This window comes from Mixophyes fleayi, chromosome 9 (assembly GCF_038048845.1).
Source record: "Mixophyes fleayi isolate aMixFle1 chromosome 9, aMixFle1.hap1, whole genome shotgun sequence".
Classification (NCBI taxonomy): domain Eukaryota; kingdom Metazoa; phylum Chordata; class Amphibia; order Anura; family Limnodynastidae; genus Mixophyes; species Mixophyes fleayi.
This window is the reverse complement of record NC_134410.1, coordinates 116,326,468-116,347,266: the sequence shown is the minus strand read 5'-3', so window position 1 is coordinate 116,347,266 and position 20,799 is coordinate 116,326,468. Positions and strand designations below refer to the sequence as shown.

The window sequence follows — 20,799 nt, the reverse complement described above, 5'->3', positions numbered from 1 at the left end:
GGGCCCTCTACTATTTTCGCTCTACACTTCCTCCCTTGGCGCTCTCATCTCCTCTTTCGGTCTTCAGTATCACCTCTATGCTGATGACATTCAACTCTACATATCTTCCCCTGATCTTTCCACCTCCCTCCTCTCTCGTGTATCTGACTGCCTCTCAGCCATCACCTCCTGGATGTCCTCGCGCTTTCTCAAAATTAACATCTCTAAAACTGAACTCATTGTCTTTCCCCCACCTCGACTCCCTTCCCACCATGACCTCTCTATCGTTGTTAACAACTCCACCATCTCCTCTGTCGGCCAACTCCGCTGCCTTGGGGTCACTCTTGACTCCTCTCTCTCTTTTGCCCCCCACATTCAATGCCTCGCCCAAGCCTGTCGCTTCCAACTCCGCAACATTGCCCGCATCCGTCCCTTCCTCTCTCAGGAAGCCACCAAAACTATCATACACGCACTCATCATCTCCCGCCTTGATTACTGCAACATCCTCCTTACTGGCCTCCCCCACTCCCACCTCGCACCCCTCCGCTCTATACTCAATGTGGCTGCAAGACTCATCTTCCTTTCACGCCGCTCCTCCTCTGCCTCCCCTCTCTGCCTTGCCTTACACTGGCTCCCTTTCCCCTACAGAATCCTTTTCAAACTCCTTACCACCACGTACAAGGCTCTCTCTCAGTCTACGGCCCCTTACATCTTTAACCTCATCTCCATTCACACTCCTGCCCGCTCCCTACGCTCAGCTAATGACCGCCGCCTCTCCTCCACTCTTATCACCACTTCCCACTCCAGAATCCAAGACTTCTCCCGTGCCGCCCCCCTCCACTGGAACGACCTCCCTCGCTCCATCCGTCTCTCTCCTAATCTGTGCTCCTTCAAACGAGCACTCAAAACTCACCTGTTCCTTAAAGCCTACCAACCTTCTACCTAACCCGCATCTCCTCCAAACGTTCTACTCTCTCTCCTCCCGGTCCCTCTCCCCACACTTCAAATTCCTCCAATTGTGTCTGTTCGTTCACCCACCCTTAGGATGTAAGCTCGAATGAGCAGGGCCTTCTTCCCTCTTGTCTCCACACCTGTTCTTCTACTTCGCCTCTACTGCATTGACCTAACTGGAGTTTCTGAAGCATTGGTATTTTTGTTTATTGTTCTGTATTGTTATACCCTGTATAGTCTACTGTTTGCTTTGTGTACGGCGCTGCGGAAATCTTGTGGCGCCTAACAAATAAATGATAATAATGATAATAATAATATATATACAGACATACAGAGAGAGAGATATAAAGATACAGATCTAGATATTTATGTATATAAATAAAATCATGGTCCCCTGCACTTAGTATTATATATATGTATATATATATATATATATATATATATATATATATATATATATATATATGAAGCGAAAATTAGGCAGGCTAACTGCACGATCATATGAAAGGCCCGAAATGTGCGGGAATAATAAATATTGAACCACTGGTATATACATAGAAGTGTGAGGTCTATTTTTCTATAATATAAGGGAGGATATATATATATATAGATATGCATAAATTCATGGTCCCTGCATCAGTAATAAATAAATATATATATATATATATATATATATATATATATATATATATATATATAATATATATATATATATATATATATATATATATATATATATATAAAAAAACATGGTCCCCTGCACTCATTATCACAGTCTGCCATCCAATGTATTGAATCCATGTATTGAAGTTAATAATCCCTGTCATTGTGCAGTGTGCTGTATCCAGGCAGAACTCATATGCCGGGTCGCAGTTTCCGGGGGACGTCCTGATGTAACACAAGCGGTCCGGTTGCTATGGGGGCAAACCGGAAGTGATGGCGGAATTTGTTGACAGCGGAGCCCGAATGATACCCTGAGAGCAGGAGGAGGAGGAGGATCGGCTGTGAGCACGGCCCGGAGAGCTCCAACCCTGAGAAGAGTAGATCGGAGCCGGGAGCCTGCAGCAGTCCCTGGGGTGACCAGGAGGCCGGGCCTCGGGGGTGGGAGAGGTAGCCACGGCACCCGGGTAAGGGGATGGATATATATATATATATGACACATTAAGGACCTTGATGCAGCTCTCCATTGCCTTCCACCAGATTATATAGTATGTCAATATCTGATATAATGATGCAGATTGTAGTTGCTGTATGAATCTGTACATTGACACATGCCCAGTTTTACAATTCACTTTTTAAATACCTCGTAAATAAGGTTTTCCACTCATTGTGTAGAATGCTATTACATTAAACCAGACAGATATGTTATTTATTATAAGTTGATTGCTTTTCCTGTGTTTATACATTTTGTTTTCCTCACAATTCTATGACTGAAGATTTAAAATCACTTATTTTAATCTTCGTTGCAAGAAGCATCTAAATCTGATTGGCTTCACTGTTACAGTCTTAAGCTGGGTACACACTACACGGTTTTCATCCCAATAATCGGCTCAAACAGCCGACATACGACCGCTCGTTCAAAAGTCGGGTCAGTGTGTGTAGTGACACGATGGTGGAAAGTCTGCCCAAATGGACGATTGTCGCCTCATTTGCTTGGTCGTACCGTTTAATATTTTCGTTCCAATCTCGTTTCCGCTGTGTAGTGTGTATAAACTTCCGACCGATCCACAACAGTGAGTACGAAATTACAGTCATTGCTCACGACAACATGTCTGTAAAAAGTGGCTAAAGGGACGTCCGCTCTTCCCTTTATCGTCCTAAACAAGGCTAGTGTGTATGCAGTCCATGGACCGAGCGATCGGAACATCGGTCACATGTAAAATCACTCTGCATAAAAAGTTGGTGGAAAATTCTGTAGTGTGTACCCAGCTTAAGAATTTGTTGACTGGGAACCACCAAGCTGATCGCTCACAGGGCAGGTGGTACTGTAATGTCTATATATTAGGAGCAGAGAAAATTATACAGTAATAGAAATGCTTTTGCTTTCTCACTGTCATCATGCGAAATGTGAACGGCTAAAGGAGTCAGCGTTTATCACAGCACTGAAAAGAACAGGATGTTTAATGATCAAGGTCACAGATTTGGCTTATGAGTCTTTCCCAGACATATGGCAGTGCTCGCTGAACAACTTCCAAATTATTATTTTTCAGCGTAAACCACTGTTTTTGATGTTCAAACACATCAGGGTTTTTGATCACCTTTTTCTACAAAATACTTTTATTTTTGTTTCTAGGGTTTATTTCTACTTTGAAGATTTTCTTTGAGATTAATGAAATAAGTTATTCAGTTTAACTAGCAACTTGCAGTTGTGAAGCATTGTTGTCTGCGTAAGGTGAAGGCAACCATTTTATATGACAAACCACTTTATAATCTATCAATTAACTAGGTGCTTATGTCTTATGCATCAGTGACGCCAGTTTATTATGGTTGGATAGGCTGCATTAATATAAATAGTGACCATAAGAATAGTTGCATTCACCATGAAGGTGAAAGAGACGCTTTAATTATTCTGCTCCTGTATATACACTGTGATCCTTGTTTGCTCGCAGGGCAAAGATCAGTTCGCAATAAATTCTCAATATATAGTTTCTGTTTCGGTTCATTGTTATGACGTCTTGGCAGAAAAGGCTGCTATCATTTATGTCTGGGGACTGAACTGCATGTGGTTGGGAACAAGGCATATAAATTAGAGGTAAAAAGTAATAAAAAAAAGTTTTATATATATAAATATATCTTCTTTGTGAAATTTGAGTTTGTAGCAGTGTATGTATGTGACAGTGTATTTTATGTATATGCCAGCGTGTGTTGTTTCATTTGATATATTTATGTGTCATTGTGCTGCTTTATTTTTTCCCTTCTGTGGTTTTCTTTGTAAATTAGAACTTGGGAATTTTACAAAAGAACATATAGTAAACAATTACAATTATGAATTCTATCGGCACCCTCAGTGTTCCGTGCCTTGTGTAGAAACACAATTCCTTGATAATCTGTAATATATCTATAATTTACAGAAGGGGGTACATTATGCCGAATATTATCACCCCAAATTCCTTTAGTTTGTCTTGTGTATTTTTCCTGCAATATTTACAAAATAGTTGGAAGGAAAGTAAAAAAAAAACAAAAAACAAAACTTTAATAGATAAATTATTGAAGAGGAACTGAGCTTTGTGCACTGTTTACTAATTTTCCTGTATTTGGAAATGATTTGCTCTGATCATATAATATGTGTCCATTCTGTTTTATATGTAAGCTTATGGCTACAGTATATTCCATTATTGACGTGCATTTAACTAAGGTCTGGGCATCTGTGTGTTATCAATCTTCATATCCTGCTCATCCATGTATCCTCGGTTATTACAGCCTGTAGTCTGTCATTTCATCACAATGTTCACAGCAGCACAGACTATTTCAGGAGATTAGCCTTCTGATCTTGTGGGACCTGTCCACTTGTGTGATGATGTTAGTAATGACACAGATGCATGTTACAGAGCAGCAGTTTCATGATGTGAGGGTGGGAATGGAGGTCACAGACTTGGGAGAATGATAGAGGAAGAGCAGGGTCCTCCATCAGCACAGAGAAATAATATGAGAGTCCTGTAAAACTAATGTGGGAACAGTTGGTTTCAAACTCGCCTATATAGGAATCGACAACCCTACATCCAGTTTATGATTCTAGTGAGCTGCATGTGTGTGTATATATAGAATTACTATTTTCCACTATCTGTTCTGATTAAATAAATCATTGATATATTACTTTTAATTTGGGTTAATTTTCAATATGTAGGTGGATTTTTTTTTAAAAAAAATAATCAGTTGAGGAAATATGTGCACTATTGTACATAAGTATGCGCTGACTTAATTTACACATCCACGTTCCCCATGTAACATTAACATATGTATGTTACGTGCTCCAGATGGATGCAAAGTAACTTCCATCCCATCCTATCTGTGTGTCTGTGGCCCACCCCTTTTAATTAAAGATTTCTACCCAGTAACAAAGCCGTAGTGTGTTACCCACCTATTTCCAACTTTCAGAACCATGGGGTCTGGTGTCTTGAATCTCTGCCATTTGTAACATACAAACCAACACCTGCTCAACAGTTAATTCTGTCGGAGGCACCAGGAGGAGTTTGAAATTTGAGCAGTCCGACACCTAATGTGTGGAGAACACTGATAGGGTAGCTCCAGCTGTCCTTTCAGAACTCCTAATACAACAAGGGAGCTGAGGTGTCGTACTGTTTGTGCTTCAAACATCCCCTGTCACCTTTGGCAGTATTGCCTGTGGAGCCGGCCTTGATGTGTGGATATCTCACCAATGGTGATGGTCACAGACACCGGTTCCCTGCAGGTCTCCTAATTGGGGGGGATGGGGTTTAATAAAGCAATTTTCATTCTGGTTGAAGTTCTTCTTTAAATCCGAACTACATTTGTATATAACAAATATTGTGTAACAACACCGCGTCCCAAATAGCAGAATGGTAGGAGTCTGCTTTCATGGTTTCAATGCTCTGGTGTCGAGTAGGCTGATTGGACACTTGTTGCACCATCCAATCATTGCTCTCCTTCTAGAGCAATAGAATATGGCTGTTACTGAATTACTGGGGAAAAGTATCTCACAAACAAAGAGGTTCAATGTACTAGACCAGTGGGTTCCAAACTTTTTCAGTTCAAGGCACCCTTAGGCTCTCCCAAAAATCTTCAAGGCACCCCTAAGCCAAAATAATTACCAAGTAGTCCACCGCCTTGCTTACCACTGGCCCTGGCCGAGGCACTCCTGTGAGGTCTCCAAGGCACCCCAGGGAGCCTAGGAGCACAGTTTGGGAACCACTGTACTAGACCATTGTCGTTTATTTAGTTGGGGGCAGTGGGGTGTTATAACATTTTTATAATTTGCTGGGTTCTTTAAAAGCGCTATAGTTTTGCTGTTCTTTTCTTCTATAGCGTCCTATTTAAAAATTGGATCAGGACAATATTATTCTGTCTAACAGCTGAATGAATCAAATGATCCTAAATGAGTCTAATTGTTTCATACAATTATAATTTAATTATTATTTAGTCTCAATCTTTTTGCCTATTTGTTTATTCAAGAAACCATTCACAACCTCAGCTAGTATGTAAGTTCTTCTCCCTGACTTGCATTATGGTCGTCAGAACACATCTCCTTATGAGATTCACCTAATATAACTGGATTGTTTAGCCCAGAGTTGTATTTTTATACCAGTGGATGAATCTACGTATTACTCATCAGACAGGTTATCTTGTGAGCCACAATCCAGCACTTTGATTGTAAGATATGTTCTTTTAAAATAGGCCACGTAATGGAAAGTCAGATCATGCTTTACCAGTGACTCAGAAAGAATATAATACCAGTTTATGACCTTTATTACAGCTGTCAATTATGACAGGCCAATGCAAACATCCAATCTCGAGCACCAAGACATTTAGCAAGACACGGTCCATTGAGACTCATGCTACAAATCAGAAAAATAAATAAATCATGTAAAACAAAGTGCAATCTCTGCTAGTTGTTTCTAGTATAGAGATGGAGATATAAAGACTTTATGAAGCTCCAGCTGAAGCCTACACACAGTGGACATTTTTTCTTTTAGACTGATTCCCATTTTTTTTTTTAATAACTTTATTTATAGAATGCCATCACAGTATACATGCAGAGTAAGAGCCAAAACAGGCCAGGATAGATGACATTATAAACGACTGGCAATGGCTGTATGGCAACCCGATTTATTTCACAGGAGAACATATATATATATATATATATATATATAAAGCGAAAATTAGGCAGGCTAACTGCACGATCATATGAAAGGCCCGAAATGTGCGGGAATAATAAATATTGAACCACTGGTATATACATAGAAGTGTGAGGTCTATTTTCCTATAATATAAGGGAGAAGAGGAGACGGGTGGTGTAAGGGGAGGGGGGACAGACTGAGACCATACATGGGACTCCCAGCAACCAATGTTTCTTTATTTGGGGCTAACTAATATCACAAAACATAACAAACCTCAGATAATGCAAATTATAAGAAGAGGGATGTAGTATCTTGAGGCTGAATATTGTTATCATGTGTACTATTGTGTGGACTGAGTCCCATATTTGAGAATATAGCCTATCCATTCACTAGAGACTGTGACATCACCATCAGAAAGTACCTCGGTGATGTCACTGGTTCCTAGTAAATTGATTGGCTGCATTTTGATTAAATGGTGCCTCTATTGTGTACGCAACTTGTGCACTTTGAAGGGGACCTGTCATCTACAATGTGCGCCTTAAACAGATGAAGCTAGGTAACATTTTGTCTCTTTGTACTTGCAAATACCATACTCAGAATAGGCAGGGTTGGTAAAAGCAAAATATTACCAGGAGCGCAATTGAAAATGATGTGCCCTATAGTTTCAGACATACATGTAAATGTTACTTTATGTCCTAACAAGGATTGTTTCATTAACTTTGCATTCATTTTAAGATTAATATGCAATCCAGACATAGGCAGGAATTTGTTGAATTACAAATTCCAGCCTGCTGACAGAATGGCATGTTAATGGTTAAAAGAATACCCATGGTATTATAAGGGTCCAAGCATTGGATTTGCACAAATAATGATTTAAGTACTTTACAGACAATTGACTTTTCCAGTGCTTGGCTCGTGTTTTAAATTTTTAAATATACTGCAGCTGCAGTATGTGTGTTCATCGATATTTATTGTTAATCCAGATTTTGGGATGTGTCAACTGTACTGTAGCATAAGGTAGAGTTAAAATCACGGTGTGTACCTCTAATTGTCATAGATCCCACGGAATTCGCTTCAGGCGCTAGCATGGGCAAGCATCACCTCCACTAGTCCTTAAATTATATAAGCCGTATATAGAGGAGATTAAGCTCTGTCATCATCATCATCATTTATTTATATAGCGCCACTGATTCCGCAGCGGTGTACATAGAACTCACTCACATCAGTCCCTGCCCCATTGGAGCTTACAGTCTAAATTTCCTAACATACACACAGAGAGAGAGAGAGACAGACTAGGGTCAATTTTGATAGCAGCCAATTAAACTACTAGTATGTTTTTGGAATGTGGGAGGAAACCGGAGCACCCGGAGGAAACCCACGCAAACACCAGGAGTATTTAATACAGGATGGTGAGACACTGTGTTTCGGGGGGCATGGCGGCATCTTCAGTTGTAGTGTTAATACGAGGAAGCATGTTGTGTCTTGCCATCCTGGATTGAACACTCTCTTACCACTTCTTTATGTGGACACAGTGATTTCATCTTACACCATAGCATCGGGTGCCATTGGCAGATGAGCTTCCCTTTGTCTGGCTGCTTGTTGTCTGTACAGAATTGTTGTTGCCTGGATGTTTAAATGGCTGTTGGCACTATGAAGTGTACTTAGCCTGTTGACCCATGCCAGAGGGTGACATTTTAAATCCAAAGATGGTGCCAAGAAGACAATACCGGCCTTGTTACGTGAGGTTTACCAGTTCAGTAACGGGTTCATTCTCTGTAGAGTACAGTAGAGTAGTATGTGCAGCGAGTATCCACCCCAAAAATTTTCCTGACCTAGTCAGCAGACTATAATGAGACATTTATAAATAACTGGATTGATTTTGAAAGCTAAACCCCAGGGGGGGTAAATCTGTGTTACTTGTAAGTATGGTAATGTTGTATTTCTGTTTTTGTTCTAGTGATCCCCTGATGAGCCAGAAAAGTTAACTAAGGAGGAGGGCATCCTTCTTTCTGGTGCCCATTCTGCCCGCTAACATTTCAACTACAGCACCGTACCAGGATGGCGTCGGACAGCCCCGAGTCTCTCATGACCATCTGCACTGACTTCTGCCTCCGAAACTTAAAGGGGACCCTCTGCTACCTCTTAGACAATGAAACCTTGCGACTTCATCCCGATATTTTCCTGCCCAGTGAAATCTGTGACCGGCTGGTGAATGAGTACGTTACTGCGTGTGACGAGCTTGTGAATGTGCATGTCCGGTTTCATTTGTGTCTTTTTCTAAAGTTTATTTGTTAACTAGGCACATTGAGGGAAACCATTCTTTGGCCAATAGCAATATTCAACCTAGAAATGCACTGACCTCTAGTGACCTCACTGAGCCCAATATCCCTGGCGATATCAAAGCGTGTGTGGCCAGCTTTCATCTATACTACAGGTTATTAATGAACATCTGTGGGTCTCCAGCTGTTGTTGTAACTATTGTGTCTAGTCTGCAGCTTGACTGTTCCAAGAGCCTTAGCTATCATCATTAGTGCCATATCCCAGCTCACACCGCAACGTGTGTAGCCCAAACCAACTGCAGCGCCATGTAGTGATCCCATCCAAGTCCATTATCGGGCACGCAGGAATATACGGCCTGTAGATGACCTCTATTGGCCACTATGCGCTATTATCTTCCGAACGCACTAACAGTCTGCAATGAAACTAGAAGTGATCCAGCCGCTTGACCCAGGAGCTTGAAAGACTGGATTGCACCACTCGGGTAGAGCATGAGGATCAGACCATTCCTGTGCGGAGACCTCTCCCGCACAGCTGGCATACCCGGTAGACCATTCCTGTGCGGAGACCTCTCCCACACAGCTGGCATACCCGGTAGACCATTCCTGTGCGGAGACCTCTCCCGCACAGCTGGCATACCCGGTAGACCATTCCTGTGCGGAGACCTCTCCCGCACAGCTGGCATACCCGGTAGACCATTCCTGTGCGGAGACCTCTCCCGCACAGCTGGCATACCCGGTAGACCATTCCTGTGCGGAGACCTCTCCCGCACAGCTGGCATACCCGGTAGACCATTCCTGTGCGGAGACCTCTCCCGCACAGCTGGCATACCCGGTAGACCATTCCTGTGCGGAGACCTCTCCCGCACAGCTGGCATACCCGGAGGACCATTCCTGTGCGGAGACCTCTCCCGCACAGCTGGCATACCCGGTAGACCATTCCTGTGCGGAGACCTCTCCCGCACAGCTGGCATACCCGGTAGACCATTCCTGTGCGGAGACCTCTCCCACACAGCCGCTATACCCGGTACCGGTCCAAGGTTCAAAATTTCATAAAAGAATATCTGAAATTAAAGTAAATAGGCCTATTTAGCAAAATGGTAGCACCAAACAGCAATAACAACCCAACAACAAATAACACTACAGTCTGGCACAGACAACATATAGGGTATAAGGAAAACATCTCGCCAGTATCCTAGCCACTCTATGGGTGTGCTGTCCATCTAAACTTCTCCTGATGCTCTCTCTTGTCAGCAGCAGAGCACCGGTCCCGGGTCACTGTTACTCCGCTGTTGGCGGATACACAGCTCCCCAAGGCCTGGATAGATATCAGGGCAAAGGCAACGCTCCATGGACCGATTGTCCCTTCCCTGTCAACTGGCAGAGACCTAAATCTCAACACCAGTCTGACTTCAGCTATCACTGGGTAGTGAATGCCCATTCGCTGTTTTGGGGAGCTGTCTTTTAAAGGTAGAAATAGCCCCCTGAGGAGTTCTAGGACCTGTCTGATTGATCCTTCTTTTGTGTTTACCTTTTCCGATAACAGATGAGTTGCTCTTGATATTATTAGGAACAGATATTGTTCTGTGGCTGTACAGCAGATCCTGTTTATACGGGAGAGGTCACAGAGACATTGCATTTAAATATATAATGTAGTCATCTATAATTAAACAAGGATCTCTATCTGTTGATGTTTTTCCTATCTTAACACACAGAAACACACAGCTAAACAGAGGGCGTAAAACCTGGTGTGAACAATAATCCTTTTGCCAAAGCTGAGACAATGGATTAACAAGCTATGCTACCAGAAATATTACAACTTAAAAGTACAGTATCATCATCTATTTATATAGCGCCACTAATTCCGCAGCGCTGTACAGAGAACTCACTGACATAAGTCCCTGCCCCAATTGGAGCTTACAGTCTAAATTCCCTAACACACACACACACACAGACTAGGGTCAATTTGTTAGCAGCCAATTAACCTACTATTATGTTTTTGGAGTGTGGGAGGAAACCGGAGCTCCCGGAGGAAACCCACACAAACACAGGGAGAACATACAAACTCCTCACAGATAAGACCATGGTCGGGAATTGAACTCATGACCCCAGTGCTGTGAGGCAGAAGTGCTAACCACTGAGCCACCGTGCTGCCCTATAATATATCAGTTTAAAAAAAAATATATAATTTAAAATAATATATGACTGAGAAATATGGGGAGCCAGAGGTATAGAAAATGTACATGTTTTTATAGTCCACACTGTTGACTGGTTGAGGTGGGATCAATACCTCATTTCATCACACAGAGCTTAGTGTACTTAGCATTAGACAGAGAGCCACCGGTTCTCCGAGCCTGATCCAAGATCCTCTTCTTTTTCTTTTTCTTATACTTGTAGTTTGATTAGATGAGATAATTGTAATACTTTCTGTTTGTGACATAAATCTTTTCTTTTCTAAGGTACATTGAACTGGTGAATTCGGACAGTAGCTTTGAGCCCCACGAGAGCTTCTTCACCCTGTTTTCGGAGCCGCAGAGTACCCGGCTCACGCGACTACATTTGAGGGAGGATATCGTCCAAGACCAAGATCTAGAAGCCATCGCTAAGCAAGTGAGCTCACAAGTACCAGTGTTGTTGGGCTTTACAGGAAGTTGCAGCATCCTCTTGTACGCTTTTAATTGTGGTATTTGATAGACAATGCACTGTTGTGTGAAATGAATAGATAAATATTGTACAACACCGCATTGTACATACATTGATAGAACTAGTTATGGAATATTCTGGACATTAATCCTGATTAAAGTTTTTTTTGTTGTTGTTGTTTTCTTTTGTTTTACAGTAAAGTAAATTTACTTCTGGAATTTCCAGTTGTCCCATCTGCTTTAGCAGAGGCTTGTTTCAATATTTTCTCCAGGGAACATCACAACTTATTTTACTAGTGAGGCTGTTTCATTGGCTTGTGGGCAGCACGGTGGCTTAGTGGTTAGCACTGGGCTCATGAGTTGGGTATCCGACCATGGCCTGTGTGGAGTTTGTATGTTCTCCCTTTGTTTGCGTGGGTTTCCTCCCACACTCCAAAAACATACTGGTAGGTTAATTGGCTGCTTTTAAATTGACCTTCGTTTCTTGGTTTGTGTGTATTAGGGAATTTAGACTGTAAGCTCCAATGGGGAGCTCTCTATACAGCGCTGCGGAATTAGTGGCGCTATATAAATAGATGATGATGATTTTCTCACACCGCTGACCAGAAGACCCTGTCTTGCACTGATGAGGCTGATAAGTAGGTGTCAGCAATAGCATGTGTCATGCTCTAAAACCCCCAGGGCACTCTCAGAGGCTGCCATGTTAAACAGCATATTTCTCCTTTTGGAGAGGCATATTGGCAGTTTAAATAAATTATGACTGTAAATTAAGTAATTTTTGGGAATAGCACACTGTGATTCTGTCATATAGAGAAAGCTATTTTCCATTGCACATTAAACAGGAGGCTGCTATTTAGTGTGCACGTTCCATTGTCATCACTTTGTCAGGTCCAACAGCAGAAATATTCTCAATGTACACAGCAATGTGATCTGTGCGCAAACAGATTGGTTTACAATGTGTGTGTCAGTAGAGTCCTGGTCATTTGATCTCCGTCCAATCAGTGTGTTTGCTGTTGTGTAACCTGTATTGTTGTAGGCGGTGTGTTTGCATATCAATGCTGTGTGATTGTTCCTCTTTGTGAGCCTGTCAGTCTAATCTAGAAGTGTCCATTTTTATAAAGTCCAGCAGCCTCATTTCTTAATTCGAAGCATATGTTAATCTTGATAAAGCAATTTAGTCCTTCAAATACAGTTGATGGAATACGTCCATAGTAAGTATGGCATACTTGCCTGCTTTAAATGTTTCCCATCCAGGGGGAGATCCCAGAGGGAAGGTGTAGGTGTGGAGGAGGAGTGGGGTGTTGCCCCCCCTCCTGCTGGATGCGTGAGAATGGCCTGCTCTCCCGGGAGTCTGGGAGACCTAACCAGAATTCAGGGGGTCTCCCAGATATTCCGCTAGAGTGGGCAAGTATGAAATATGACTGCAGAGAACAGGCATTTTGCTGATCACAAAATTAATTTAGTTTGTCGTTTAGTTTTTATTAGTGATCACCAGTCATAAAACTTTACAAATAAAGAGCAGGTTTCATTTGAGGTTGTAAAATACCATGTAAAGCTAAACATGCTAGATATACAAGTAAACACTCCTCTTGTGACCTTAAAACGTGCATCCGCTATATAACTAACAAGTTAACCCGTGCATGATACTCATGCATTCTAGTCAAATCAAGCTACTTAAGGTGTTAAAAAGGTTCTTGTCAAGCATTTGGGCCTAGCCCAGGCCTCCTCAGGGGAAGAGCGTTACTTCCCGATGCAAGCGCCCTTTTTTAACGTGGTTTTGTCCACATGTCACCACCTCATGATTTTTCTCCATCACCTCATCCTTCATCTTCATCGCCACATCCTTCATCAAGCTACTTAAGGTGTTAAAAACTCCCCACTGTCACCCCCGGCAACCACCAACCACTCCCAACTGTCACTTCTCCTTCAAGAAATATATATATATTTTTTTAAAATCTTTATAAACACTTTTAACAATTAACAAATTAAAAACATCTTAGTATACCAAATTTCAGCCCTTTCTGAATTTTTTTTTTCCCCACACACACTAAGAATTTAGTAGGTCAGTGTATAACTCCGCCCAGCAGGTGGCGCTGCAGCTTGGTTTTATATTTTCCACACACAGACAGACTAAGACACGCCACTAGACATTTATATTATAGATATATAACCTTTCACAATGAGCTTCCTCCATTGACCAATGTCCGTTTCATACAGTATCATTCAGTCTCCTAGTACTGGGATACAGAGATAACTTGTTCCCCATCTCCACAGGACCTGATAGAACTGTACCTTACAAATTGTGAGCGTCTGACGGCCAAGAGCCTGCAGACCCTGGCACACTTCAAGTCCACCCTCGTGTCCCTCAGCCTCTTCGGATGCAGCAACATCTTCTTTGAAGAGGAGAACCTGGGACGCTACGACGACACCGACTGCCTGGTGAACCCCACTCGCCAGATCCTCTCCCGGGACTTCACGTTTCAAGGGTTCCAACACCTTCGTTTCCTAAACCTCGGCTGCATCACCAAGGGGGTGGATATAGAGATGATGCTGCGCCCTCTGCTTAGTTTGAAAGCTCTAAATCTGTCAGGAATTCAGATGAACGACATCAGCTTTCTGACTCAGTGGAAAGACACATTGGTGTCATTAGTCTTGTACAATATGGACTTGTCTGAGGAACACATCCGCGTCATTGTACAGCTGCAGAAACTCAGGTAACTTTGTAGCCTCTATTGTACATGATTTTATTTTTTAATGAAGCGTTACTGTATAATATCCATTTAAACCAGGGTTCTTTAAAAAAAAATGTAACCCCCTTCCTCAAATAATCTTCTACCTAACTAGTTGAACAATAAGGGGCGCATGACTGGAACCCCCCAAATCTCTCCCTACCAGCACCTGTAATGAATGATTCTCTTGGCATGACAGCCTGGGGAATTTTTAATATAAGCAGTATGATGCCTGGTTGTGATAATGAAGTTGTTCCGGTGGAGTCATTACTCGTCCAATCAGCTTGTCTGTTTGACAGTCCAGCACGATGTACTTTGCATTTAACAGTTCAAGGATGTCTGGAGAGTCATCCAGTATAAGTTACTGGCAGTGGGATCTCACAATCCTTTTGGGGGGTCCGCATATGGTTTGTATAAATGTTTTTATGTTATTATAAACCTTCAAATAATGGAAATTACATGCGGCCTTCAGACCCCACTGGGTTAAAGCAGTTTTCTCTGCAACTTACATGAGCAAGACAGTACTGAGGGTGCTGTACTTCATAGGAAATGGTTCTGTATATGTTGCCTGATTGTTTAGTTTTGTTTCATGGCACGATTATGTTCAAAAACATATTGGCTCCGTCATATGTGGTTATATCTACCTATCCTTTCATGGCTCCAGGCACCTGGATATCTCCCGTGATAGACTATCAAGTTACTACAAGTTCAAACTCACTCGCAAGGTGCTAAACCTGTTTGTGCAGAACCTGGAAGACCTGGTCTCCTTGGACATCTCTGGTCACACCATGCTGGAGAACTGTGCCGTCTCCAAGATGGACGACGAGTTGGGGCCTCCTAGGTACGTAGAGCATGGGGCTAAATTTCTGGACATACCCCAGTGTAAGAAATTGTTTAAATACATTTGAAATAACATTGCTCCAGTGTCGTATCCCGCTGTCAGCTGCTGATCATTGATAAATAGGGAGTGAAAGTGGTGGGATATCATCATCATCATTTATTTATATAGCGCCACTAATTCCGCAGCGCTGTACAGAGAACTCACTCACATCAGTCCCTGCCCCATCGGAGCTTAAAGTCTAAATTACCTAACATACATACACACAGACTGGGGTCAATTTTGATAGCAGCCAATTAACCTACCAGTATGTTTCTGGAGTGTGGGAGGAAACCAGAGCACCCGGAGGAAACCAGAGCACCCGGAGGAAACCCACGCAAACACGTGGAGAACATACAAACTCCACACCGATAAGGCCATGGTCGGGAATTGAACTCATGACCCCAGTGCTGTGAGGCAGAAGTGCTATCCACTGAGCCACCGTGCAGCTGTGCCTAGTATGTGTAAATAAATAACATATAAGCGTCTTGTCTCCATGCAGTACCAACCCCAGTAAGAGCAGTATCATTCCGTTCCGTGCCCTGAAGAGGCCTCTGCAGTTCCTGGGCCTTTTTGAAACGTTTTTCTGCCACCTGACGCACATCCCAGCCTACAAGGTGAGATCCCAGCCATGCACTAGATTTATTATATTTCTGACATCCATGAGAAGTGTGTAATGCAATGCAACTTTATTTGTTCTCTAACAGGTGAGTGGAGACAAAAACGAGGAGCAAGTGCTAAATACCATTGAATCGTACACTGAGCACCGTCCTGAGATAACCTCCCGTGCCATAAATCTCCTGTTCGACATCGCTCGTATAGAGAGGTGCAACCAGCCACTGCGAGCCCTGCAGGTAACCGCTCCCTGTCCCTCCCGCTATGATCAGGCAATGGGAGGACTGTTTTAAAAGACTTTTGTACTAATGACTGAAGTAAGAGAGAGGTAATTGTGTGTTTTCGCCATCGTCTGGCTTCCTATTTTTAAGGTCCAATAAAGTTAAATAGTCACCCTTTTATATATAATCCAAATGTTTATGTGAATGTTTGTTAAAATGTAAACTAATTGATATAAAGCTTTGATTTGAAATGTGCAATATTTGTTTCTCTTTCTCCCATGGGGGTATATAGTGCTGAGGCAGGAGCTTGGGTACTTTAAATTTACCAGCAAGAGCTCAAGCTCCTCTCTTTCTGTACCACCATCGGCTGTCTGGGATCTTCAGTCTTGTTTAGTGACGATGGAGCTAGGCGATTTTTCCATGGTTGGCTGATGGTAGCCACATTACTCTTCCTCTGTTTTATTGTATTCTTTCTTTTTTGGCTTTAATTGACATCTCTCAGCAGCGCTAGCTCCTGCCAATAGCTCGCTCCCAGCATGGGATTGTCTCCTGGTCACAGGAGCATGGAGCTGGGTTTATGTCAAGGTCCCCATTCCTGGTGCCAGGACCTGTAGAGAAGGACTGTATGCAGGGTCCCTGGTGCCAGGGGCAGGGGGTCTTGTGGGGGCTCCTGGTCCAGGCTACCTCACAGAGGGCATCTTGGTTCTGGGCCCTGGGGGGAGGGGGTGCTATTCCTATTCCGCACCTGCCCCTTGGCAGGGCTTCCCTCTTAGAGGCAAGCACTCCAATAAGGTAGACACAATAGCTCTCCCTCTAGGGACCCTGTATAGGGGCTGGGGCTGCTTGTGACTGGAATTCCTTCAGTCACTTTTGCTCTGAACTGTGTGTGTGTTTTGCAGTCCTCAGTCCTCTTGTCATTGTGCACAGCAGATGTCCTCTCTGTCTCCCCTCAGCTTTTGTATAAGACGAGTACATACAGGGCTGGGTCTAGGAAGGGGACATCAGTGGTTTTACCTGTTCCACTCTAGATTGTCTAGTAGCCAGTCAGATGCTGACACAACTGTGATGTGGGGGTCTCACAGCAGGGGGTCCTGCTGAAATGACTGAACCTGCCTGGTCGATGTATTTGGCCCAATGCATTGCGAAGCTTTTTCCCAGAGACCAATTGTGTACCTATCCTCCTCTGCCCCTTCTGTGTAATTTTGGACCCATCCTTTCCTATCAGTAGCCCACGGCCAGGGGGATCTTCTCGCTCCGCTGCTGCAGTCACCAGACAAGCCTGCTTGGAGCAGAGCTTGTTCATTTCTGATCCTGGCTGAGAAGAATTAGTGCAACCTGCATTCGCAACTAGACCAGGGAAGAAGGCCGAAGTCTCTGACTGAGGTTTCTTCGTTTACTGACTCCAACAGGAAGCAGGGAGAATTAGATTTAGTGCAAGCTGTCCATCAGACACTACATATTCAGGACAGCGGAGAGTTGGAGGGGAGAGCTTAGACGGGGAGCACTGATTTCCTGGAAGGAAGGTGAATTTCAGGTGTGGATGGGGACGGGGTGTTGCAATCGCATCATTATGTCACGGGCAGCAGGGCCAAATGACACGTCATTGAATGTCCTGCTCTCCCGGGAGACCTAACTAGAATTCAGGAGTCTACCGGATATTCGTCTAGAGTGCAGACCTTCATGCAGAAAGTGATGCATGACTAGTCTCCATACATACCCCAGTAGCGCCTTGGGATCTCAGGCTAGTGCTGACAGCCTCGCTGCACCCTCCTTTTGAACCCTGGAATTCGGTGTAGTTGAAGTTTTTGTATCTGGTAAACTACATTTCTGTTGGCCAGGAGAGTTTTGGAGCTGGGGGCTCTGTCTTGTAAGGTCTGTTTCTTATCTGTCATGAAGACAGGCCTGTTCTTCTTAAGTCTTCCTTTCAGCCTAAAGTGATCTTCATGTTTTATATTAATCAGGACATTGTGATCGAGGTTTTAGTCCTGGAAGAAGAGACGGCTCTCTTCACTCTCTGGATGTGGTCAGGGCCTTAAGGGTCTATGTCCATAGGTCCTGTGAAGTGCATTGGATAGATGACCTCTGGTTATCTATGATGTCCACAATTGATTGGTGGATTACTTTGGTAATTTGCCACACTTCTATTTGGGCAGGAAGCCTGCTCCCAAATATTTTATGGCACATTCTAGCAAATCGGTGGGTGTTTCTTGGACGGAGCAGTATGGGACCTTGACTGGGCAGCTGTGTCAGGCAACCACCTGGTCTTCTGTGCAAACCAAGTTCTACAGATTCAATACAGTTGCTTCTGTATTGGACTTAAGTGCTGGGCACTCCTACTTCTGGGTGTACCTTCCCGTAGGAACATTTTGAAGGGTTCAGTGTTTCCAGTGTCCAGCATGGATGAAAGACAAATTGAGATTTTTATACTTGCGTTAAATCCTTGTCTCTAAGTCAATGGGGTGAGTGGGACACTAGACACCCAACCTTTACATTCTGGTCCTTCTTTCTGTTCTTTGTTCTTCACTGTTCTCCTTGTTATGTGTTCATTCCTGTTATTGTTGGAGAACCTTTTTCTGTCCTCTCTCTCTCGTGCTCTGTACTCCTAGTTCATCCTTGGGCCTTTGTTAGAAAACTACTGAATTCCTGGCAGCCTATGGGGTAATAGAGGGGAGAGAAGCTTGAACTTTTGGAGGGAGATTTAAAGTTCCCAAGCTCCTGTACCACACTTCTATACCCTAGTTTTTCAGTGTCACCCAAAAGAATTTAACAGAAATAGAAAAATCCATGATTTATGTCATTGAAATAAGACTGCAACACACAGATTTGTCTATAATACTTTGTTTCCATTAGCAATTTACTACTACTGTAATCTACTATAAGAGCCAATGATTCCAGAATAATGGCAGCTTTTTTTATTATATTTTAAGGGTAAATAACGTAAGATTGTAACTATTTGCATTTGTGGTATGTACAACTAAACTGTTTACCACGTTTGTGATTGTCCTGCTTTATGGAAAGTAAAAAACTAGGTTATGCTTAATGAAAATATCTATTTCTGTTGGAGAACATCACACTGCAGCCCTTTCTTGTCTTATCTCTGCAGTTGGTAATCGCTGCCCTCAAGTGTCACAAGTACGATAAAACAATCCAGGTGACGGGTAGTGCAGCCTTGTTCTACCTGACAAACTCTGACTACCGCAGCGAGCAAAGTGTGCGGCTCCGACGGCAGGTCATCCAAGTGGTGCTTAATGGCATGGAATCCTACCAGGAAGTTACGGTAAGGCACCGCCATAAATACAACCTAATGAAATAGAGCAATGTTCACTTGTAGAACAATATTTCTGTATTTCATCCTAAACTGAGGTCATTAAAGAGGTTGTCCACTTTTCAATCCCCCTTCTCAAAAAATCAGAAACCCTCTAAAAACCCCATCTACCCCCCCCCCCCCACTCCTCAGTTTGTAATAAAGCTAAAGAACTTTCATGGATTCTTCTGTAAAGTTATGGGTGAGCAATGCATTGATTTTCTTTGGGGGGTTACAGGGGACACAACCTCCTTTAACATTTGTAAGGATAACAAGAAATAGTCCTAATATGGAGCAATGTTCGGAACGGAGGGAAAAGATCCCTCCCAAATGTGAAGAAGAGAGCCTTTCCACAAAGTTACTCAAAACATGTCATTGCCCCTTAGATTGTACGCTCCTTTGAGCAGGGTCATCTCTCCTCCTGTCTTCCCCACTTTTAACTCTGCTCTCCAGCTACCTAGCCCTCCTCCTCTCCCCTCTCGCTCCCTCCTCTCCCCTCTGGGGGGTCTGTGCTTCGAGCTCACTGAGTTACTGTGCTTATTGTTTACTGTACTGTGCTGTCTCACCTCGTATTGTAATTTTGTTTGTCCCTCTACCGCGCTACGGACACCTAGTGGCGCCCTATAAATAAAAATTAATAATAATAATTGTTGTAATATGGGAGATCTGAGCACTCAGAAATATAATTGGAATAGGACATATTTTTCAAGAACATATTATGTCTGCCTGCTATCCAAAGGAGTTTTTACTTTTACAGTGTTCTAAAATAACTATGGAGCCACCATTGAAAGCTTGGCCATTATACACTGAGGCCAAAAAAGGAGGGGGGATTAATAAGCTATTCTTAATGGAAACTGGATACGGATATTAATGAAGAGTTAAGGTTTTATCTTAGGAGTAAATATAGGGAGGAATTCAGTTCCCAGGGATGTATTGCGGAGTGCCTCCAGAAGGGTGGGGAAGGTACTGCACAGCCCCATAGAGGGGCGCAGGAAATTCGGCGATGTTCGGGTACTGTAGTGCCCACAAACCAGTGAGCCGGACATCGCTGAGATGACGGCGGCACATCGCAGGGAATTAAATTCCTCCCCATTGTATCCAATGATCAAGGCTGACAACAGGCTGATTTGGTTTGGGAGCAATGAAAGTTGGGCCATTTGCCCTTCATGGTAATTTGTTGTGGACCCCCCAAAACCCCATGGTCTCTCAGAAACGTCATACTTGCCTGGTGATTTTTAAACCTTTCAATTCCCCAAATAGGTTTGAGTTTAAGAGATTTCATGTCCCAAGACCAGGACGTTCTTCTTTAGACAAGGTCTTAGGTCCCACACGGGAAACCTGTCACTCGTTGAACCCTGACTCCGTTCCACATAATGGAGACACATATCTTCT

General features: G+C 43.1%; 1 protein-coding gene across 1 annotated transcript in view; it reads left to right on the top strand.

Moving 5' to 3' along the window:
• The first annotated feature begins 1,834 nt into the window (after window positions 1-1,834).
• Window positions 1,835-20,799, top strand: part of ZER1 (zyg-11 related cell cycle regulator) — a 31,184-nt gene continuing 12,219 nt past the window's right edge. Inside the window, exons 1-8 of the mRNA XM_075185146.1 lie at window positions 1,835-2,057; window positions 8,701-8,959; window positions 11,479-11,629; window positions 13,936-14,375; window positions 15,055-15,231; window positions 15,770-15,884; window positions 15,975-16,121; window positions 19,207-19,380. Of these exons, the coding sequence (XP_075041247.1) occupies window positions 8,802-8,959; window positions 11,479-11,629; window positions 13,936-14,375; window positions 15,055-15,231; window positions 15,770-15,884; window positions 15,975-16,121; window positions 19,207-19,380 (1,362 nt within the window). The 5' untranslated portion in view covers window positions 1,835-2,057; window positions 8,701-8,801. The remainder of the gene's footprint in view (window positions 2,058-8,700; window positions 8,960-11,478; window positions 11,630-13,935; window positions 14,376-15,054; window positions 15,232-15,769; window positions 15,885-15,974; window positions 16,122-19,206; window positions 19,381-20,799) is intronic.